The sequence below is a fragment of the Aspergillus pseudoviridinutans genome (genome assembly GCF_018340605.1).
Source record: "Aspergillus pseudoviridinutans IFM 55266 DNA, scaffold_4, whole genome shotgun sequence".
Taxonomy (NCBI): domain Eukaryota; kingdom Fungi; phylum Ascomycota; class Eurotiomycetes; order Eurotiales; family Aspergillaceae; genus Aspergillus; species Aspergillus pseudoviridinutans.
This window is the reverse complement of record NW_025091284.1, coordinates 2,576,315-2,595,814: the sequence shown is the minus strand read 5'-3', so window position 1 is coordinate 2,595,814 and position 19,500 is coordinate 2,576,315. Positions and strand designations below refer to the sequence as shown.

The window sequence follows — 19,500 nt, the reverse complement described above, 5'->3', positions numbered from 1 at the left end:
AAAGAACTCGAGTCATTGAGTTGTTGCCACTTCGCATGGCTCTTTCGTTTTGGGGTAAGTTGTTTCAGCACGACCTGCATAGCCATGCTTTCCCAGGAAAAGAAACAATGCTCATTGCACCTCATACCTCCTTTTACCGTTCTTAGATCAGAACGACCACATGGCGCTCGACTCCATGGTAACCACTTAGCTGTGGCCTCTGAAGATCTCGCTCTTATGCATTCGTTGTTGTTGTCGTCACTGTCGTTTCAATTTATTGATTCTATCTTCTGCGAGTGTGAGTGCAAGTTGTAGTTGTCTTATTTGACGTCTCAGTCGTCTGAGAGATGACTCTCCATCTCGCCCGTCAAGCCAACACTTGCACTGGCAGCAAGCAATGGTATGTTTGCTCCAAGGGCAACTTCCACGGCTGTTGCTCAGTCGATCCGTGCAATACTGGGGTGTGCCCGGATCAAGATGGCCAGACTACATTGTCGATTGCGACCACTGCAACCACCTCGAAAGCTGCCTCAACTACCACAGCGAGCTCACCAACGACAGCTATCACCACCGCACCCTCTACAAGCTCGCAGGGAGATATCCCAGGCATCATTCCGACTCGGACTGTGACTCAGGCTGTTGCACCGGCGACGGGTACTGATACTGCCGGTGCGAGTTCTGGCCATGACCACGGCGCATTGATCGGGGGTGTTGTGGGAGGCGTACTGGCTTTGATACTGCTAAGCGGGCTGTTCTTCCTGCTTTATCGGTCTCGCAAGAAGCGTGGTAAACGCTTCGTTTTGCTCCGCTGGCGTGTCCCTCGTGGCGACAACCATGAGAACGCGTCAACCGTTGCAAGCAGTAGGGGTCTTGGGGCAGGGAACGAAGGACGATTACTTGATGGTGAGTTACGACCGTCCCCTACATGAGTTTTCAAAACTGACGTGCTTCAAGCTCCAGCATCAAACTGCAACACGCGAGCCAACCCAGTTGTCAACCAAGCCTTACCGGTGCCCGCCTCAGAACCAACATCCACAACGTCAAAGACCATAAGCCAAGCGTCCACTCACGCAAACGCAAGCACAAGTAAAACCTCAGCCCCGGCTGAGACAACCCACCACAGCTCCATGTCCTCGGTACCACTAGCATCATCCACAACGAACCACCCCTCCCCCGATCTCAACCTCAACATCAGCACAAGCACAAGCACCAGTCCCCAACCACCAGCCCCAGACAGAGCAGACACAACCCCCGAACTCTCAGACACAGGCTTCTACCGCCAACGCGCCGAGCTAGCAGCCTACTCCCAAAGCGAACTCATCAATATCCCTCCCGAGCGCCGGCAGTTGCAGATTCCCCCTGCGCAGCATACCAACCCGGATCCAGACCAGCCGCCTCAGCCACAGCTGCCGTCGATCATCACCCCGGACGGGGTTATCCTGGACGCGAACTTCGATTATAGAGTTCCGCGGGACGATCCGTATCCTGGTTCTGGGGAGAGGCTGGGCCATGTGCTTAGCTTTATGCATTTTGAGGAGGAAGGACGCAGGGAGGAGTGGAGGAAGAGTTTTGAGAGTGGGACGGGGGTTTGACGTTGTTGTTGACGTCGGCGGTTGGGTTGCTGCTCAGGTGCTGGGTGGTTGATCTTGGTGACTGTATACCTAGTGTCTATTGCTGGGTGCTTTGATGCATTGAATTTGTCTCGTGGATTCCTTTGTATACCGTTGGTGGTAAATGTTATATAGAGCAATTGTTGGCTAGACAAGACCGAAATGTATTCTATATACCGACTAAAACATATAACCCGAAAGATCTAGCTTTTCATTCCTAATATTACGACATATCATATTCTTACAACAGACCCCTGAGAACGGCGGTCTGCTCCAGCACAGCACGGCGGCTGGTGCCGCCGACCGCGTCCTTCAGCTCAACGGCACGCTCGTAGTCCAGGCAGGCCTGGACGTCTTCGTCGAAGCGCGCGTCAATCGCCTTCAACTGCTCCAGCGACAGCGTGTCCATGGGGACATTGTTCTTCTCGGCCAAGGCGACGACCCGGCCGGAGATGTGGTGGCCCTCGCGGAAGGGGACGCCCTTGCGGACGAGGTAGTCGGCGATTTCGGTGGCCAGCATCTCGGGCGCCAGGGCGGCGGTCATCTTCTCCGGGAGGACGGTGAGGGTGGACAGGACGCCGGTGGCGATCTGGATGCTGTCGCTGACGGTCTTGATGTGGTCCAGCAGGGGCTCGACGCTCTCCTGCAGGTCCTTGTTGTAGGTGGTGGGGAGACCCTTAATGGTCATCATCAAGCCAGCCATGTGGCCGAAGGCGCGACCGGCCTTGCCACGCAGAAGCTCCAGGCTGTCTGGTCTCGTTAGTTGAGGTGAGGAACGACAGTACACAAGAGCAACTCACCTGCGTTCTTCTTCTGAGGCATCAACGACGAGCCGGTCGAGTAGGCGTCCGACAACCGGACGAACCCAAATTCCAAACTGCTGTAGATGATCAGATCCTCGGCCCAGCGAGAGATCTTGAGCATGAACGAGCTTCCCCACTGCATGGTCTCCATGGCAAAGTCGCGGTCGGCCACCGCGTTCATCGAGTTGTACAKCAGACCCTCGAAGCCCAGCTCCGCGGCCATTGCCTCCCGGTCAATCTGGAAGGGGTTTCCGGCCAGAGCGCCGGTGCCCAGAGGGCTGCGGTTGACACGCCGGGTGACCTCCCGCAGACGCTGCAGCTCACTGGCGAAGGCAGTAGCATGCGACAGCAGCCAGTGGCTCCACCGGACGGGTTGGGCCTTCTGCAAGTGTGTGTAGCCGGGCATGATGAAGTCGAGCTCGTTCTCGGCGCGCGCGATGGAGACCTTGACGAGGTCGCACAGGACGGCGTCCAGCTTGCGCAGCTCGTCCCGCAGCCACAGGCGCATGTCGGTTGCAATCTGCTCGTTGCGGGACCGGCCGGTGTGCAGCTTGCCACCGATCTCCTTGCCGATAATCTCGGAGAGTCGACGCTCGTTGGCTGTGTGGATGTCTTCGTCGTTCTCCTTGACGACAAAGGTGTTGGTGCTCCATTCTTCGGCGATCTGCTTGAACCCGCGCTCGATCTCGGAGAACTCGTGCTGTGTCAGGATGCCGGTCTTGGTGTTGGCTCGGGCGAAGGCAAGCGAGCCAGCAATGTCCTGCTTCCAGAAGATACGATCGTAGGGGAGGGATTGGTTGTACTGAACCATCAGGGGGTCGAGGCCCTCTATGAGTCAAAAGATAGGTAGGTTAGTTGTATTCGGAGGCATTGAAACTGCGGTAGGGGGTACACACGGGTGAATCGACCACCCCAGAGCATGTTCTCTGCGACAGCCTTGGGAGCACTCATTGTGGAAGCTGTAGATGAAGGAATTGATGAATTGAAGAGGAAAATGTTGCAAGTAGGAGGTGATGGACAGGTCGGAATCTAAATAATTATTTGGTGATTCATGCGGAGAGCGACATCGGCGCTAACCAGATGGGGCCGACTCCTATCAACAATGAGTCACAACTCACAAGTTCACAACTTACTCTAAACGTCGTCTTGATGCTAGAGCCATAGAGTGTTGGTTTCCTACTGATTCCATGCTCTCAATAAATACGATGATATTCTGGGCGTATGAGTTCCCATGTTGCCTTACAAGCGTTGCAATGGTCCGCTGTCGGAGTACGGTTGGGCGAGTTCAACCGCCATGCTAATCAATCAATCTTCATCAATTGAGGTTGATGCAGCAAAAGGACGTATCGTCTGAGACTGTCTACAGGTTTATTATCGTATCGTATCTAATGATACGATAAGTAATATATACGTGATGCGGAATGTTGTGAAAACACAGTACAGGTCGACGACAGGTACGATTCTTGCTAATCGCAAGACGAAGGGTGAGAAGCTCGAGATCTTGGATCGAGCAAAGCAGTCAAGTTACCAATGGCTAGAATGATACTAGACATATGGATATCGGTGCAGGGTGAAACTACTACCACTGACGCAAACAATGCCTGAAGATGTGCTAGAGAACTCCTATATACAGCTCTCAGGATCAAGTGGAATGGACCGATTATGGGAAGTCTTACTGACGTACGAATCATCTTCGTTCCAACCGAGTAGCATGACGGCAATCAATGGAGAACCAAGTCTGGTAAGAAAGAAGGGATTTGAAGAGTCCAAAAAAGCGAAGTACCTCAAATCTCAGTCAATTACATCATATCTTGACCAAAAGCTCCCCCAGCATCAGCATCTGATAGAGGACTTAGCCTTGTCCTCGTCCAGTCTACTCTCCAGTGACCGGTCGTGAGGTCGTTAGCTCTGAGGATTGAAGACAGAAAGTGGTCACCTTGGCTCATGGACTAGATCAGTGCTCAACTTCTTCAGCCGCTGGATAAAGGCAAGAACATCAAGACACGGATGAGTTTGCAGATCTCTGGTGTACTGAACAACTCCCTCGAGGAGAATATGATATTAACAAACTGTTCTACCTTGCGACGGAGGGCCGCATTAGTCAAGGATTCTCCAAGCTAGAGGGCATCCCAGCCCGATGCACGCAAGCGATAGAAGAGTCTGATGGTGAGGGTAAAGAATGGAGAGAATTTTAATGCCTTTAGCCGTGCTTGGATCATCAAATGTCTCACGATCTGTCTCTTATTCCGCTACGTGTGATGTAAACTGGCAGAATCCCAGAGAATCCCTTACCAATGCAACTAACCAAAGAACTGCAGAGTACAGGAGCACAGCCACAGATGCAACAGTTTCTGTGAAAAAAGATAAAGATTGGCTCCTCGTATGCATTAGCCACTGCATGCCCCTATAGAGTATGATTTTCTCATGATAGTGCAGTGTTTCTACCCCTTGCTTGGGGCGGCAACTCCGATGTCGTTTGAAGACAAGAATCAAACAGATCTCTAGCCAATGGCTCCAATCTCTTTTGGGCCCACATTGAGAAGCAATGTACATGTCTTTGTATCATGCAGAGGTTGCGGGTGGGAAATAGTGACAGTCAAAGAACGAGAGATGAGGCGCTTTGACTTACGTATTTGCTACTTAGCAAAGATCACTTTCTAACAAACAATGTGTATTCCCGAAACAGCTTGTAGACATATCTTTGTTCAGCGTCTGCGTCTTTGATTCTCTGTCATGGTTGAGCTGCTGTGCAATCCAACTTGAGGCTCAGAAAGCTCTGCCTCTGCTGGATATGTATATGTGGTAGTTTTCTCCAACCTCCCGTCTGTCTACTGGATCTTCCTGTCACAGCTTCCCTCTTTACATGTTTGATATATCTATCAACTCTGGATATAGTCGTCTGACTATACTATATATAATTCGTTTCTTTCTCTTCTTCTCTTCATGCTTAGCAACACTTCACGCGTGGTGTAACAGAGCTTCGCCGTCTGTTCATAAGTACGATCGGCAATGCTGAGGAGCATCCGACAGTCCCTCGGCGCATATATGTACCTACCACGTTCTTGCCGTTCCGGTACTTCCACCGGAAATCGGCACGCTATCGAGCTAGAAAGAAGGCGATATGGCATGACATACCACCTGGAAGAGGGGCTGCCATTGAAACAAAAACACAACGCCAGCAACAGATGCTGTCCTGCTGCTTCGAGGCAGTACCTGAGGCCGGTTGAACTTCGTGAGGAAGCATGCCATTGATTGACGGAATCTCCCATCAGATTCAAGAGTGCTTCTGTTGGCCCTTGCAGCGTCTACGTATATTTCTTGTCGAGTTTCGACGGGGATTATGAGCGTTATGGCATTATAGTGCTTCACCCTATGAACACCCCCATACGTGGGACTGAACGGCGTAACAAGCAACTGGGAGATTTCTCAGGATTGGGGTGATTTAGCTATATGTTTCTTTTTCAATGGTTCGTGCACGGGAGGATATATGTGGTGTTGCAATCAGTCAGGTTGAAGAGAGCAAAGAAGTTGGAAAGATGAATGCAACTGTACGCTGTACTCTATACTTACTGCCGCTTCTATGGAAAGCTTGGAATAAACTCAGCGTGATCATCTTGCTTCTGAATGTAAATATTTGCAACTGACGAAGGAGGAAGTTGATATAATTGAGGACTAGAGCCATCTATTCGTCTATACTTCTATCAAAAAGTTTACATATACGTACATCGACAACCAGATGGGTGAACTGTGGGCTCCGTAAACTATTACACTCGACTGTGGAATCACCATGGTGTGTTGTATCTCTACGCATGACTCTGATTGCATTGAATCTGATTGGTGCGTGTTCGCGCCTGTGATTTGTTTGCTATACCCCCCTGCTCAGCCTAGCGGCGCCTGACAACTCTGCTGGTGGCTAGTCCTTCACGGCATGCATTTATTGGGCACCAGATTAGCTTGCAATTTGAGTGGACGCACTGGGTAAAACATAGCCTTGCTGTCAGCCTCATGGAGCTGATTCCCCCTCTACACCAAATCGCAATCAACGGAACGTACGGACAACGGCCACCGCATGACGGAGAGACAGCGAGTGTTGTATGTTGGTGTGCTATATCCTCAGTGACTCATGAGAATGGCCACCCGAATACTATCACACAGCGACTATACGGTGTCATGGATCTGCGCTTTGCCGCTGGAAACAGCAGCGGCGAAGGTGATGTTGGATGAAGTTCATGCTTCACTACCGCAACCAGAAGCCGATCACAACGTCTACACTCTCGGAACCGTCAGCGGCCACAATGTGGTCGTGGCCTGCCTACCTTTGGGTGTATACGGAACGATATCTGCTTCAAATGTGGTGTCGCACATGGTTTCGACCTATCCGAATATCCGGTTTGGATTGATGGTCGGCATTGGAGGGGGAGTTCCCAGCAAGACCGACGTTCGCCTTGGTGATGTTGTGGTTAGCAAGCCAACTGCTACCTCAGGCGGCGTTATCCAGTATGACTATGGCAAAACACTCAGTGGAGGACATTTTCAGCGCACTGGATCTCTCAACAAACCTCCTCCAATCTTGTTAAAGGCTGTCGCTCAATTGGAGAGTGACTATATGACTGGAAAGAACCTAGTCAGCAAAATCATAGGTGATGCACTGCAGAAAGAAGAAACTAGGAAGTTCTCCCGACCAGAATACGACTGGCTGTTCCAATCGACGTATGGCCATAAGGGGAACGAAGCGAACTGCTCAGCGTGTGATCAGAAACAGCTAGTAGATCGGCCTCCACGAACAACTGCTGAGCCTTACATTCATTATGGCTTGATCGCTTCTGGAGATCAGGTCATAAAAGATGCGCGGGCCCGAGATTTCATTGTCCAAAATGAAGACATTCTCTGCTTTGAAATGGAAGCTGCCGGTCTGATGGATGAACTTCCATCCATTGCCATTCGAGGCATCTGCGACTACTGTGATTCCCACAAAAATAAAAAGTGGCAAGAATATGCAGCCCTTGCGGCTGCTGCCTATGCGAAGGCCCTCCTGTCACAGGTTCCTACTTCGTACTCCGGGAAAGGTGCATCAAAGGAATCAGTTTGGATGGTCCCCTTTAGAAAAAGCTCGCGATTCGTGGGCCGGGAAGAAGAAATCAGTCAAATTGAAGGATGGATCATGCAACTGGACAGCCCAGGCAGGATCGCTATCTGCGGACTAGGCGGAGTTGGAAAGACCCAAATCATACTTGAATTGGCATACCGCATGCGGAATCGAGACCCTGAATGCTCAATTTTGTGGATCTCATGCACCAGCTACGAGAGCATGGAGCAGGCCTATATGAGCGTCGCATTAAAGCTCGGAATCACGGACCCAAAGCCGGGAGAGGTTAAACAACAGGTCAAGGCTTATCTTAGCCTGGAAAGCACGGCGAGATGGCTCCTCATTTGTGATAACGCAGATGATATGGAGATGTGGACAATGGCAGACTTTCTGCCTGAGAGCGAGCGAGGCCACATTCTCTTCACCACCCGAAGCCGGCAGATAGCCGTGAGACTGGCGTCATCTCATGTGATAATGATCTCTGAACCGGACACAGAGACTGCTATTGAGATCCTACGAAAGTCATTGATTGAGACCGACTTGCTCAATGATCATGAGGCAGCCATTGCCCTCCTTAAAGAGCTTGTCTGCCTTCCTCTGGCGATTGCTCAGGCGGCAGCGTATATCAATGAAAAAGATATTAGACTCTCTGCATACAGCAGACTCTTACATGAGAGTGAGCCGGACGTGATTGAGTTGCTGAGTGAAAACTTTGGGGACGAGGGGCGGTACAAAGATATCCAGAATCCTGTTGCAACAACTTGGTGAATCTCATTCCAACAAATTCAGCAATTGAATCCGACAGCAATTGACTATCTATTATTCATGGCCTGTATCAACCCTCGCCACATTCCGCAGTCTTTGCTTCCTCAGACGACATCATTAAAGAAAAGGACCGATGCCATAGGTCTTCTTAAGGCCTTTTCATTTGTGAATGAAGAGGGCGAAGCCTGTTCTCTTAATATTCACCGACTCGTCCATCTTGCCACCCGGAACTGGGTGAGGAAGAACCAGCTGTTCAGCCAGCAAATTTTAAAGACAGCAGATCGATTAAGGGAAGCCTTTCCAGATAATGACCATACCAATCGGGAGCTGTGGCGCGAACATCTGCCTCATGTTCTTTCATTGACTGAAGAAGCTGAATTTCAAAAGGAGCAGGAGAAATATGTTGATATGGTTGAGAACATTGGGGATTGCCTTCTCAGTGACGGAAGATATAAGGAAGCAGAAGATCAGTTCTTGAAGGTACTAAAGATCCGGAAACAGGTGCTGGGGCCAGAGCATCCATACACTCTGTTTAGCATGACGCAGTTAGCATCAACATATATGAATCAGAACCGACGGAAAGCAGAGGAGGTGCAGGTGCAGGCAACAGAGATGCACAAAATGGTGCTAGGGCCAGAGCATCCACAAACTCTGATTAGCATGGTTTACTTAGTAGAAACATATGGGGGTCTTGGACGATGGAAGGAAGCAGAGAAGCTAGCTATGGAGGTGTTAAATATCCAAAAGCGCGTGCTGGGGCCTGAGCATCCCAACACTCTGCTTAGCATGGCCAAGTTAGCAAGGGCATACTGGTATCTGGGACAACAAAAGGAAGCTGAGGAGCTGCAGGTGCAGGTAACAGAGATGCACAAAAAAGTGCTAGGGCCAGAGCATCGGAGCACTCTGAGAAATATGAACCGCCTAGCAACAACATATAGGAACCAGAGACGATGGAAGGAAGCAGAGGAGCTGAATGTGGAAGTGATGAGGATCCAGAAACAAGTGCTAGGACCAGAGCATCCTGACACTTTGGTTACCATGGCTGACTTGGCATCCACATATGAGTCTCAGAGACGATGGAAGGAAGCAGAGGAGCTAAATGTGGAAGTGACGAGGATCCAGAAACAAGTGCTAGGACCAGAGCATCCTGACACTTTGGCTACCATGTCTGACTTGGCATCCATATACCGGTCTCAGGGACAATGGAAGCAAGCAGAGGAGCTAAATGTGGAAGTGATGAGGATCCAGAAACAAGTGCTAGGGCCAGAGCATCTATACACTCTGCTTAGCATGGCCGGCTTAGCATTGACATACTGGCAACTGGGACAGGAAAAGGAAGCTGAGGAACTGCAGGTGCAGGTAACAGAGATACATAAAAAGGTGCTAGGGCCAGAGCATCCACACACTCTGAGCCACATGTACAGCTTGGCTTTCTTCTGGAAATTGCAAGGGAAGATTCAAGCCGCATTGGCTCTCCTGGAACAATGTGTTGCGCTCCAGAGGAAAGTCCTGGGACCAGACCATCCAGCTATCTTGTTGTCCTCTCGCAACCTCATGGAGTGGACAAAAGAGGATGGCCGGTTATTAGATGATCACCTGCTGCGACCTGATCAGGCCAAAAGTGATCACATCCCGAGGGGATCTAAGCGGCTGTGGCGGTCACTGCGCCAGATAACGAAGAGCAGATCGAACGTATGGAAAGGCACCAAAAGTGAATAGGATGAGCAATCCCTACAAGCCGGCCTCTTGAAAAGACATTCTTTCCTTATGGCTTCCAGAAGCATTTCACCTGCGCCGCGAACTCGTGACTGGGAAGACTTGGATTGAGTAAGGCGGATCTTACGACATGTTGCGTCGGGGGACGTGTCCTTTTCTTGTACAATCATGGAGAGCCGTGCTCGGGTTAGAAAGAGAAGATGATTACGATGTGTTTCCTCACTTGAATCAACGAAAGGACAACGTCAGGAGCGCCATTGAAAGCTGGCTGAGTATTGTTGAGATCCTCTTCTTCCATGTATGTGCATCTGTGCGCCTGGCAGCTGGAGTAAAGTATTAACTGTTGCATACTGGTCAAGTCTTCATCTGTGCAGACACCACAGCTGATCCCTACATCGTTGTTCTCTGTACAGACGTGTACTCCAACTGGGAAAAGACTAAGAGTCACAAGACAGCGGGTATCTTTTCCGCGTCAGAGCTGCCTTATATGAGATCGCCGCCGAAGTGTACTGTCTCGAAAGTTTGCTGGAAGTGAAGTTTGCGCACTATGGGAGAGCAGTACGGATGATGATGGGAAGCCATTGATTACAGCGACAAGTGATCAGTTCAAAATCTCCAAGTTGCGCACATTCGACCACTCTGTCTGACATCGTTGGCATTGGTACGTCATCATAGATTCTTTGTTTCTGCTCTACTGCTTTGCTCATACGGCGTTCCAGTAATTCAAAGAAAAGTGATCTCCAAATTCTGGCCATTTCCGGCCCTGGATTTGGCCATCTCAATGATGGTCAGAAAATTGACGTCCTACGAATGCTTCTAGCCCATAGAAGAAGGATCGCCTGTTTATCATCCAGGTTCGGTTAGCGCGCGTTGGACGGAGTATATCATCTTGGTCTGCTCATCTGCCAACTCGCAAATTGCATGGCTCCACCTCATCACATCTTCCCATCTGACGCCTTGTTTCCATTGCAAGCCCTTTCCAGAACTGTTCGTTCACCTACTGTCAGAACCCATCGACATGATGTCTTGTAGGAGAGGTATCTCAGGTTTCGCAATGTCACTGGACTCCATGGACAGAGATCATGGGGACGGCAAGTTGAACGGTGGCTTGGTTTTCCAATTACCCCGCACGCACCCCCAGGCTCGCTCCACTTCGTTTAATTAGAGACAACTGAAGTGTGGGTAACGCCGTGTAGTCGGGGTACGAACACTCCAGCAACAGAGCCAAAGGATCACGCTAAACCATCTTTGTGGGGGTCCGCCTCGTTCAACCGTGGATTTGATTTGTTCATACCATTACAGGGCCAACCGTACCATAGTAACAGGGTTCTCTGTATAAAAAATCAGCAGACCGAGTCTGAAAAGATCCGAGCTGACTGAGTCAATGGAAAAGAGGATTCAAAGATAACTCTACGCGACCAATAACGTGACATGAACGATGTGCTCGTGGCCGGTATACTCCGCTAGCTAGAAATAGGGCCTGGAGTGCCAGATCATATAAGTCTAGTCCACAGTACATTCGAGATTTATTGTGCTTGTCGCGTTGAGAGCCCCTTCACACCAAGACAACCTCCAGTCTCTCCATCCCTTCGTTTCCGCCTCATAGCCAAAATGCGTCTCGCTGCTGCTGCTGTCGTGCTCGGTGCCGGTGTCATCACCAGCGCCCAGCTATCCAGTATCCCACAATGCTCTGTAAGGCCTGTCCGCTCAATGCCCCAGCTCCATATCTCGTTTCAAACTAACCCGTGCTCTCTCCTCTTGAAGCTTAGCTGTCTCACGTCGGCCCTTGGTGCGGACGGCTGCTCTGAGCTGACGGATTTCGCATGCCATTGCTCAAAGACGGGCCTTGTGGATCAGGTTGTGCCCTGCGTCAAAAAAGCTTGTGATGTCAAAGACCAACAAGGTATGAGAAGCCATATTCACCTCCGTATGATGTCCTCTAACCATGCCCTTTAGCCGTTTCCAGTGTCGTCGTGTCTTTGTGCTCTGGTGTTGGCCACCCGGTCTCTGTCCCGCCGGTGGACACATCGGCTCCCACGTCGACTGCTGCAGGAAGTGCTACGACCACATCGACCACATCGAGCAGCTTCAATTCTAACACGGTCAGTGGTTTGGGCGGAGGCCCTCGGACTTCGTCTACGGCCTCCAAGACTTCGACTCTGGCTTCCACGACTGCGTCCACGGTCAACACTGCTTCGCCTTCGAGCACCTCCCTATCCAACGGGGCCTCTGGTATTGGATCCGGAGCTGCTCAGGTGGCTGGTACTGCCATCCTGCTAGCCAGCATGATGTTCCTGTTCTAGAGAATGGCGTGGAGAAAGACTCGGAGGTTCTTTGCACAGTTGTCTGATATACTTAATTTGACGCTGGTAGCTTCTTGCTACCAAGCTATCTCAAGCTACAATCATTTAATATCATCTATTCTAGAATACATTATACATTACAACACTGTGGAAAACCTGACTGCGGGGTGCATTTCTTTACTAATTGTCTGTTGTCTGTCTCCACCTAGACCTAGAGCCTTCTCAAATTCGACTGTTATGAGCCATGGAAAGAATAACGATGAACGGAGCCCTCAAAAGAGGAGCGCCCTATGACACGAAGGCATTCGTACGGTCAAAATATTCGGACCTGTTCACATGAATAGGCCTGCACGAAGTCTCATTGAAATGGCGTCATGGCGTCATGGCGGTTCGAAGCAAGGCACTCCCCTGCAACACTGCCTATATAAATATGCACATCTCTAAAAGCAGGGGTATGCGGAAAACAGACGTCCTAGTCGTAATATTGGATACAACATCGGTAACGGCAAACTAACCGAAAATAGAAAGAGAACCTAAATCCGTTCCTTGGTTCTGAGTTTTTAGATTATTATTCGTGGCGTCCGTGAGTAATTCTTACATGGGGATTTAACTTTGTTCCGACTCTGTAAGGTACGAGACCCAAGAGAGCAAGAAGAACGGGTTGCCCAAAACTAAGGGGAGAAAATACTAGAGCGAAAAAACTTTGTCTGGATCCTCAGGTCTGCCAGGTCAGTTCCCCTCGGACCTCGTCACTGTGCCCCCCAGCTGAAAGCTCATTTCCCCGGTGGAAACTGATTTCCGCGAAAGTCAGCCAGGCACGTTCTGGCAGTGAGGTGTGAGGTTGAAAAGCCTCCAGTGACCAATTGATGCAGACGCCCAACGCGGGAGACCAGGGAGGCCCTGCTATGACAGTACGTACGCCCATGTGTTCTAGGACCATATTGGAAAAGCTTGGGTTCTTGGCTTGAGGACCATATGCCCTCGGGGCCCCACCACGCAGGCACTAACTATTTTAAGTTTCGGGCACATGCTCAAAGTAGATGGCGGCACTCTCCAGGTACAGGATTCACCTCGGTCGATCATTGATCTTAGACAAAATGGTGGCAAAAACATGTGAAAGGACGCCGAACACTTGGCAGCAGGCCAGCACTTTTCATGGCTAAAAAAACTAATCCTGTGGGAGAGCACGCTAACACAGCGCCGTCCAAGCCACCAATGCTCACTGACCAGGTTCTACGGGAACAAACAGAGAGGAAGATAAGAAGACAGCACGAGAACTGGAGACTGACAAGGATTCTGGACCGCCACTGACTCTGAAAGGGATTTTGATCCTGGTTATCTCTCTCGCTTTGTTCGTTCTGTAATTTCCGAGTATCCATAGTGGATTGTTCGGTGCTGGATTAATTTCCCAATATTCAAGCTCATCTATGTATTGTACATCGTAACAAGATCGCAGTCACCCTCAAGATAAATGAAAAACGAGACATGCAAGCCACCATGCAAGCACTAGAACTCCTAGTAAAGCATTAAATCAAAATCCTGCACATATACCCAGCTCTGCTAGGAGGTCTCTCGCGGTAACGTCGATACCGCCGGCGGCCGAGTCCTCCCTGCCAAATGCTAGGAACAGTGTGTCATCAATGTACCCATGATACTTCTGGCCGTGGCTTTTCCAGCTGATGCTAGTCACGTAGAGCATCTCGGAGTCTTCTGAGAACAGTGTTGTAGAAGATACATCCGACTCTTTTGCCGCAGTTTTGCGACCAAAAATCCAAATTGGTTTTGACGAGACCGCATGAATCTCGTATGGCATCGAACGCCGAGTAAGCACGACATACGGCTCATATACGGGGTGGAGACCTTGTAAGGTCTTTTGTTGGATGATGAAAAGCACAAAGGTATTGGTCGTATCGGGTTGGCAAGATTGGTCAGATCGTGCACAGAGAGTGATAGCTAGCGAGTTTGTCGCTTGATGAATCCTCTCCGTTGGGTTCGCACTCTGACGCATGAATCTCTTGAGACACGCTTGGTCAGAAGCTGCGGTCGCCAGAGCCAAGTTTGGCCCAACGGAGCCATCGAGCTCGAGTTTTGCAAATACTCGCTCCGGTGCAATATCATGGTGTACGAACATTTGTCCAAAGTCGTCCCAGAAAAGGAACCAATTCTTCTCAACCGCATTCCATGGCATTGGACGTTGCAGCTCACGATACTGGCGGAACTCGTGTTCCTGTATCGTGTCTATGCCCCAGTCCACCAAGATTCGAAAATCGGAGATCCATTGGCCAAAGCACGTAAAGAAAGAATTGGAGCCGTAAATGGTGTACGGAATCTCGGGCCCGTAGAATACCCTCGCATCATGAGGCCCAACGCTGAGACTAAAGTATGAAAGGTCGCCGACGCACTTGCTGGAGTCCCCAAACGTCGCTGGGATGGGCAATTGCAGTGGTGGTTCCAGACAGCGCAGAACTCGCTTATCTTCTGAGAACGCCGCATTGCAGACGAGTTCGGCAAACCAGACTGATGCCATTCGAGCCGAAGGAGGCTTATGAAGTTGCGCCGTGATGATCCAGGTGTCAGGCAATTCAGGATGCGGTATGATACTGGGATTCATCACGGATCTTCTCCCAAAATCGATGTTAAAATACTCCCGATCGGGATTCGATTCTGAGTATAATATATGGTGCGTTTGAGACATTTCCTTTTCGAATTCAGGACGTCTTCCGTCCTCGTCTGCGGGTTGTCCATCCTGGCAGTGAGACCAGGCTTCGCTGCCGGGGACGCCTGAGCAAGCTGTCTCGGATTCCCCAGCATTAATGGGTGATTGCCCTTTTGGACCAACCGTGGAGTGATACGAGGACAGAAAATTCGTTTGCAAGTCGAGATGGTTGGATTGAAGTTTAGCGACGAGGACCACTGCGGACAATAGCCCTGCAATAAGCATCAGGCGTGTGGCTGTTTTTTTGGCCATGTTCAGTCTGGCGTGTGTAGAGCATTCAGGGATGTATCAGTAAGAGGTAATAAGCCATATTTCAGAAAATGGGTTGCGGAGATTGGTCACTACCCATTGACTAGAAAGTCCCGACGAACGCGGGTAGTGGCTGAATTGAGGGGTGGTAGTTTGCCTCTAGTCATCGACGGGGAGTAGCGTGCCCACCCCCGCAACTCTTAAATTTCTGTGTATGGTAATCGGCGTACCCTCGGAGCATCAAGTTAATTCCTCGCTAGATACAATTATTACATCGACCGTGAGAATTGAGGTAAAGCTACGAAGACACATGCCGAAATCAAAAATCTGACAAGCTTTGCCACTATGGTCTTACACATGGCGTACGTAATTTCGTAGCAAGTCTTCAGGATCGAGGTGTATCCGGACTTAGACTCCAAGAATTATACAACAATTTATAATGCAGGGTAGGCTTTGCATGAGAGGCTCAAAAACAAATAAATAGATCATAAACACCAGCGGAGATTTGTCAAGTTTCGTCGTCCAGCGCCTCTTGATACAGCCGCTGAGAGAGCCTCACAGCGGGCTCGTCAACTAGTCTAGTCGTGACATCTGCAAGCCAGAGGGTCAAGGGCAACAAAACCAGCTGTGGGACGAGAAAGTTGACCTCGAGCCCAAAAGGACCAAAGGTAGGCAGGGGCAAACGATTAATCCACCAGGGACAATTTTGCGCATGTGAATCGCGCACGAATCCCACTGCAGCGTAGAGCCTGTCTCCCAGAATCCACAGAACCGGTCCGTGGACTAGATAGAAGGCAAATGAAATGCGGCCCAAGTACTGGTTGAACGGGGCTGCAAAAAATGCCTTGAGCCACGGAAGGTGAGTTGTGCACGAGACAAGGAAGACAGCGGCCCAGAACAGGTAGAACCACTTGTAGTCGAACACGGCCTGTGGCTTGAGGAATGATAAGAGGTACCACCCCGGTGAGTCACGTAGTTGTTGCACGTTATCCGTATGCGATGGGACCCCGCCGAGGTAGAGGCTAACATAGAAGAGTAAAGTCATAATGGCTGACTTGAAGGGCTCCAGTCTGCGAAAGAAGCCGGGCAAGTCATTGCGCATGGCGAGGAGATCGAGATCTCTCAAAAGCATGCCAGCAATAAACATGGCAAAGTGCGCCCCATCCGCAATGTACAAAAAGTACACCACCAATGCGACTTCGCCGATCAGCCGGGCGTTGCGGCGAAACCTTGCAAAAGCGATCGCGGCGGTGTAAACCGCCAGAGAGCCTCGATATTCGACGGGTATAGACCAAGCATGGAAATTGTACGTGAACCAAGGCTCCCCGCCGGTTCGCAGAACGAAGCTGAAATTCTTGAATTCGGCGTACCAATTCCATAGCTCCGAGAGGTAGCTTCCTTGAAGCTCTGGGATAGTGCGAATTTTAAAGAGATGCAAAAACGTCATGTAGCAAAACGTTGTGCAAATGACGGGTATATAGAGACGAAACCATCGGCGGAATACCGCCGAGGACAGACTTTTACCTAGTTCGGCGTAGTCGCCATCCTGGATGCATCCCAGTGGCTTCATGGAGAGAACGTACCCAGAGAGCACGAAGAAGACGGTGACGGCAAAATGGCCCCCGGCGAAGAGCGTTCGAACACCAGGAAGGCATGCGAAATAGTACTTGTTGTCGTAACCGTAGGCTAGCTCGAAGGCCTTTCCCTCTCCCGCGCCATCGTGGGCCCAAAGTTGATGATGTCCCCAGTAGACCAGGAGAGCCGCAAACCCTCGCAATCCATCTAGGTATGCGGTCGGCCTGGCACGCTGTCGTTGCTTTTCATTCGTGTTTGTATCGCCATTTGTCGGCCCAGTGAACAAACTGGGCACGAAAGGAGCCATCCATGAAAAAGACGACATTCCATGTCGAGGGTGTGTCCTCTGGGCTGACTGTGGTTTCCACTGTCCACCGTCGATGACTCGTTCAGGCGAGAAGCTCTCGATTGAGGTGGGTAGGATGGGCATTGGGGGCAAGAGTTGAAGTTGCCAGAGTCCTTTGAAAGGTCGAAGAAGACGATCAATAAAAACCCAAGTCTCACTGCTTGATAATTATTACACAGCTCCTCGTAACGCGATAACACATGAATTGTGTGGACTCATACGGTGACTAGTGCTCCTTAGCGGGTCGCTGAGCAGGCCAGTGCCACTACCCACTGGTTCCGAGGCTGCCGCTAAATTGCGTTTCGTATAGATTATGCCCGGTCGGGAAACATCACCGAGTGGCTGAAGGCCGTGCAGGCACGATCTGGCCCCCGCAATTTGCCAAGGTTGGGGATCGGCATTGGAGTGGATTCCATTATTCCATACCATGGCTACGACTGCGCTCGCGGGGTTACGAACAATACAGCCCGGCAAATGAGACATAAGCTTTCAAAGGCGTCAGGTCCGAGGCAATGCATTGCAGATTTAGTGAAGACCACATGTTAAATACAAAGCTATGTACTGTATGTAATCTACACGGCGGTGAAATAAGGCTATGATTTCCTGAACTCACGATCTTTTACCTTTTCCGACTTCTATGCTTTCCCCAGACAAGAGGCCAGTGGATAAGATCATGATCATCACAGGCACAGTCATGGGGGAGAAGAAATTTGTGCCGATCAGTCTCTTTCCAAAGAGGGCACGTCGATTCACGCATGGGGGCCTGGCGGCATTGTTCCTGTTCCTCTACTTCTGTCTCACCAGGACATCACACAACTTTGGCGAGACTCGATCATACTCGACACAGGTGACAACCGGTGTTGCCGGTGTTGGTGAAACATTTCCCCGGAAAATCTGGCAGATTTGGAAAGTAAACCCATTGGAATTTGACGGACGTGATATCGAGGTTGCGCGCAGCTGGACTGCGAAAAACCCGGGCTATCGGTACGAAGTTCTGACCGACCAGAATGACCTCGAATATGTCGAAACAAATTTCGGGCCTCATGGGGAGAATCGGCCAGATATCGTGGAAACGTATCGATCTTTGACTGCGCCGATTATCAAGGCTGACCTGCTTCGGTACCTTGTGATGTACATAGAAGGAGGTGTCTATGCTGATATAGACGTGGAAGCATTGAGACCCGTCGAGCGGTTTGTCCCAAGCACTCATGACGAAAGAGATATCGGCATGGTCATAGGCGTCGAAATTGATGAGCCACACTTCCGCGACCATCCTATATTGGGTCAGAAATCGCAATCCTTCTGCCAATGGACCTTCATGTGCAAGCCCCGACAGCCCGTGATGATGCGACTAGTCGAGAATATCCTCCACTGGCTCAATGAGCTCTCCATCAAGCAAGGAAAGCCAATCTCAGAGCTTCAGCTGGACTTCGATGATGTGATCACAGGCACCGGGCCTTCTGCCTTTACGGGTGCCATCCTATCTGAAATGAGCCGAATCACTGGCAAGACMGTGACATGGGATACGTTCCATGATATCCCCGAGTCCAAAGTTGTTGGAGGGTTTCTGGTCCTGACGGTTGAAGCGTTCGCCGCTGGGCAAGGTCATTCCGACTCGGGCACCCATAATTCGCGCAACGCGTTGGTCAAGCATCATTACCATGCCTCCGAGTGGCCAAAACGTCACCCCCGATTCTATCACCCCATCCTTGGGGAGGTTGAGAAGTGCAATTGGAACGTGGAGTGTGTGAAAAAGTGGGACGAAGAAACTGCTGCTTTTGCTGCCCTGCCTCAGGAAGAGCAGGAGCGGCAGATTGCCATATTTCAGGCGATCGGGGACGTGTTGAAGAGTATGGAACCGCCGCCGCAGCCCTTCTTTGGCGGTTTTTGATGCATTGGACATTCTTCGTCTTCTCTTGGAAATTTGATGATTTATTATAGATATAAACGGCTTAAACCATTGTTAGCGATTATTTCATAAGATACTCTTTTATTACTAGCAGCGGCCATTCCCATCGAGCGGCCACTGAACCATAGAATTTTGGCCGCGTAGAGGGTATTTGAACGCCTAAAACATGATTATATTACTACAACTAGTTATCCTTGCGCTGAGGACATTGCAATTGCTTATAGCCTATAATATGACAGTTACTGCAGCGCAGGGGTGCCCGTTGAGGTCGTTGTTCTGCATCTCCTGCCTGCTCTGTAGGGATAGTTGGGATAGCTTCAGCCTGATTCCTGCGTTGAATGAACTACTGCCTTCCTGGATAGAGAATCCTCTGCAGATTCTATCTACCTCCTAGATTGCTTCCTGTGTTGAAGCTGCTTCTCATGTGCAGCATGTAGATCATA

The 19,500-nt window shown here is 50.3% G+C and overlaps 8 protein-coding genes across 8 annotated transcripts; 5 read left to right on the top strand and 3 right to left on the bottom strand.

The window, feature by feature from the left end:
* Positions 1–326: 326 nt before the first annotated feature.
* Asppvi_006325 (uncharacterized protein) lies at positions 327–1,571 on the top strand (the record flags this gene model as incomplete). Its single annotated transcript, XM_043302230.1, has 2 exons — positions 327–882; positions 934–1,571. The coding sequence occupies 2 exons, from the start codon at positions 327–329 to the stop codon at positions 1,569–1,571; spliced, it is 1,194 nt and encodes a 397-aa protein (XP_043158165.1).
* Positions 1,572–1,830: 259 nt separating this feature from the next.
* On the bottom strand, positions 1,831–3,343 carry Asppvi_006324 (argininosuccinate lyase ARG4; the record flags this gene model as incomplete). Its single annotated transcript, XM_043302229.1, has 3 exons — positions 1,831–2,339; positions 2,390–3,220; positions 3,289–3,343. 3 exons carry the CDS (start codon positions 3,341–3,343, stop codon positions 1,831–1,833), a joined length of 1,395 nt encoding a protein of 464 aa, XP_043158164.1.
* Positions 3,344–6,521: 3,178 nt separating this feature from the next.
* On the top strand, positions 6,522–8,246 carry Asppvi_006323 (uncharacterized protein; the record flags this gene model as incomplete). Its single annotated transcript, XM_043302228.1, has 1 exon — positions 6,522–8,246. One exon carries the CDS (start codon positions 6,522–6,524, stop codon positions 8,244–8,246), a length of 1,725 nt encoding a protein of 574 aa, XP_043158163.1.
* A 57-nt stretch (positions 8,247–8,303) lies between these two features.
* Asppvi_006322 (uncharacterized protein) lies at positions 8,304–9,962 on the top strand (the record flags this gene model as incomplete). Its single annotated transcript, XM_043302227.1, has 1 exon — positions 8,304–9,962. One exon carries the CDS (start codon positions 8,304–8,306, stop codon positions 9,960–9,962), a length of 1,659 nt encoding a protein of 552 aa, XP_043158162.1.
* A 1,608-nt stretch (positions 9,963–11,570) lies between these two features.
* On the top strand, positions 11,571–12,262 carry Asppvi_006321 (putative GPI anchored protein; the record flags this gene model as incomplete). Its single annotated transcript, XM_043302226.1, has 2 exons — positions 11,571–11,862; positions 11,916–12,262. 2 exons carry the CDS (start codon positions 11,571–11,573, stop codon positions 12,260–12,262), a joined length of 639 nt encoding a protein of 212 aa, XP_043158161.1.
* Positions 12,263–13,793: 1,531 nt separating this feature from the next.
* Positions 13,794–15,230, bottom strand: Asppvi_006320 (uncharacterized protein; the record flags this gene model as incomplete). The annotated part of the gene is made up of 1 exon (XM_043302225.1): positions 13,794–15,230. One exon carries the CDS (start codon positions 15,228–15,230, stop codon positions 13,794–13,796), a length of 1,437 nt encoding a protein of 478 aa, XP_043158160.1.
* A 505-nt stretch (positions 15,231–15,735) lies between these two features.
* Asppvi_006319 (acyltransferase family protein) lies at positions 15,736–17,232 on the bottom strand (the record flags this gene model as incomplete). Its single annotated transcript, XM_043302224.1, has 1 exon — positions 15,736–17,232. One exon carries the CDS (start codon positions 17,230–17,232, stop codon positions 15,736–15,738), a length of 1,497 nt encoding a protein of 498 aa, XP_043158159.1.
* Positions 17,233–17,842: 610 nt separating this feature from the next.
* On the top strand, positions 17,843–19,039 carry Asppvi_006318 (glycosyltransferase family 32 protein; the record flags this gene model as incomplete). The annotated part of the gene is made up of 1 exon (XM_043302223.1): positions 17,843–19,039. One exon carries the CDS (start codon positions 17,843–17,845, stop codon positions 19,037–19,039), a length of 1,197 nt encoding a protein of 398 aa, XP_043158158.1.
* Positions 19,040–19,500: the final 461 nt, after the last annotated feature.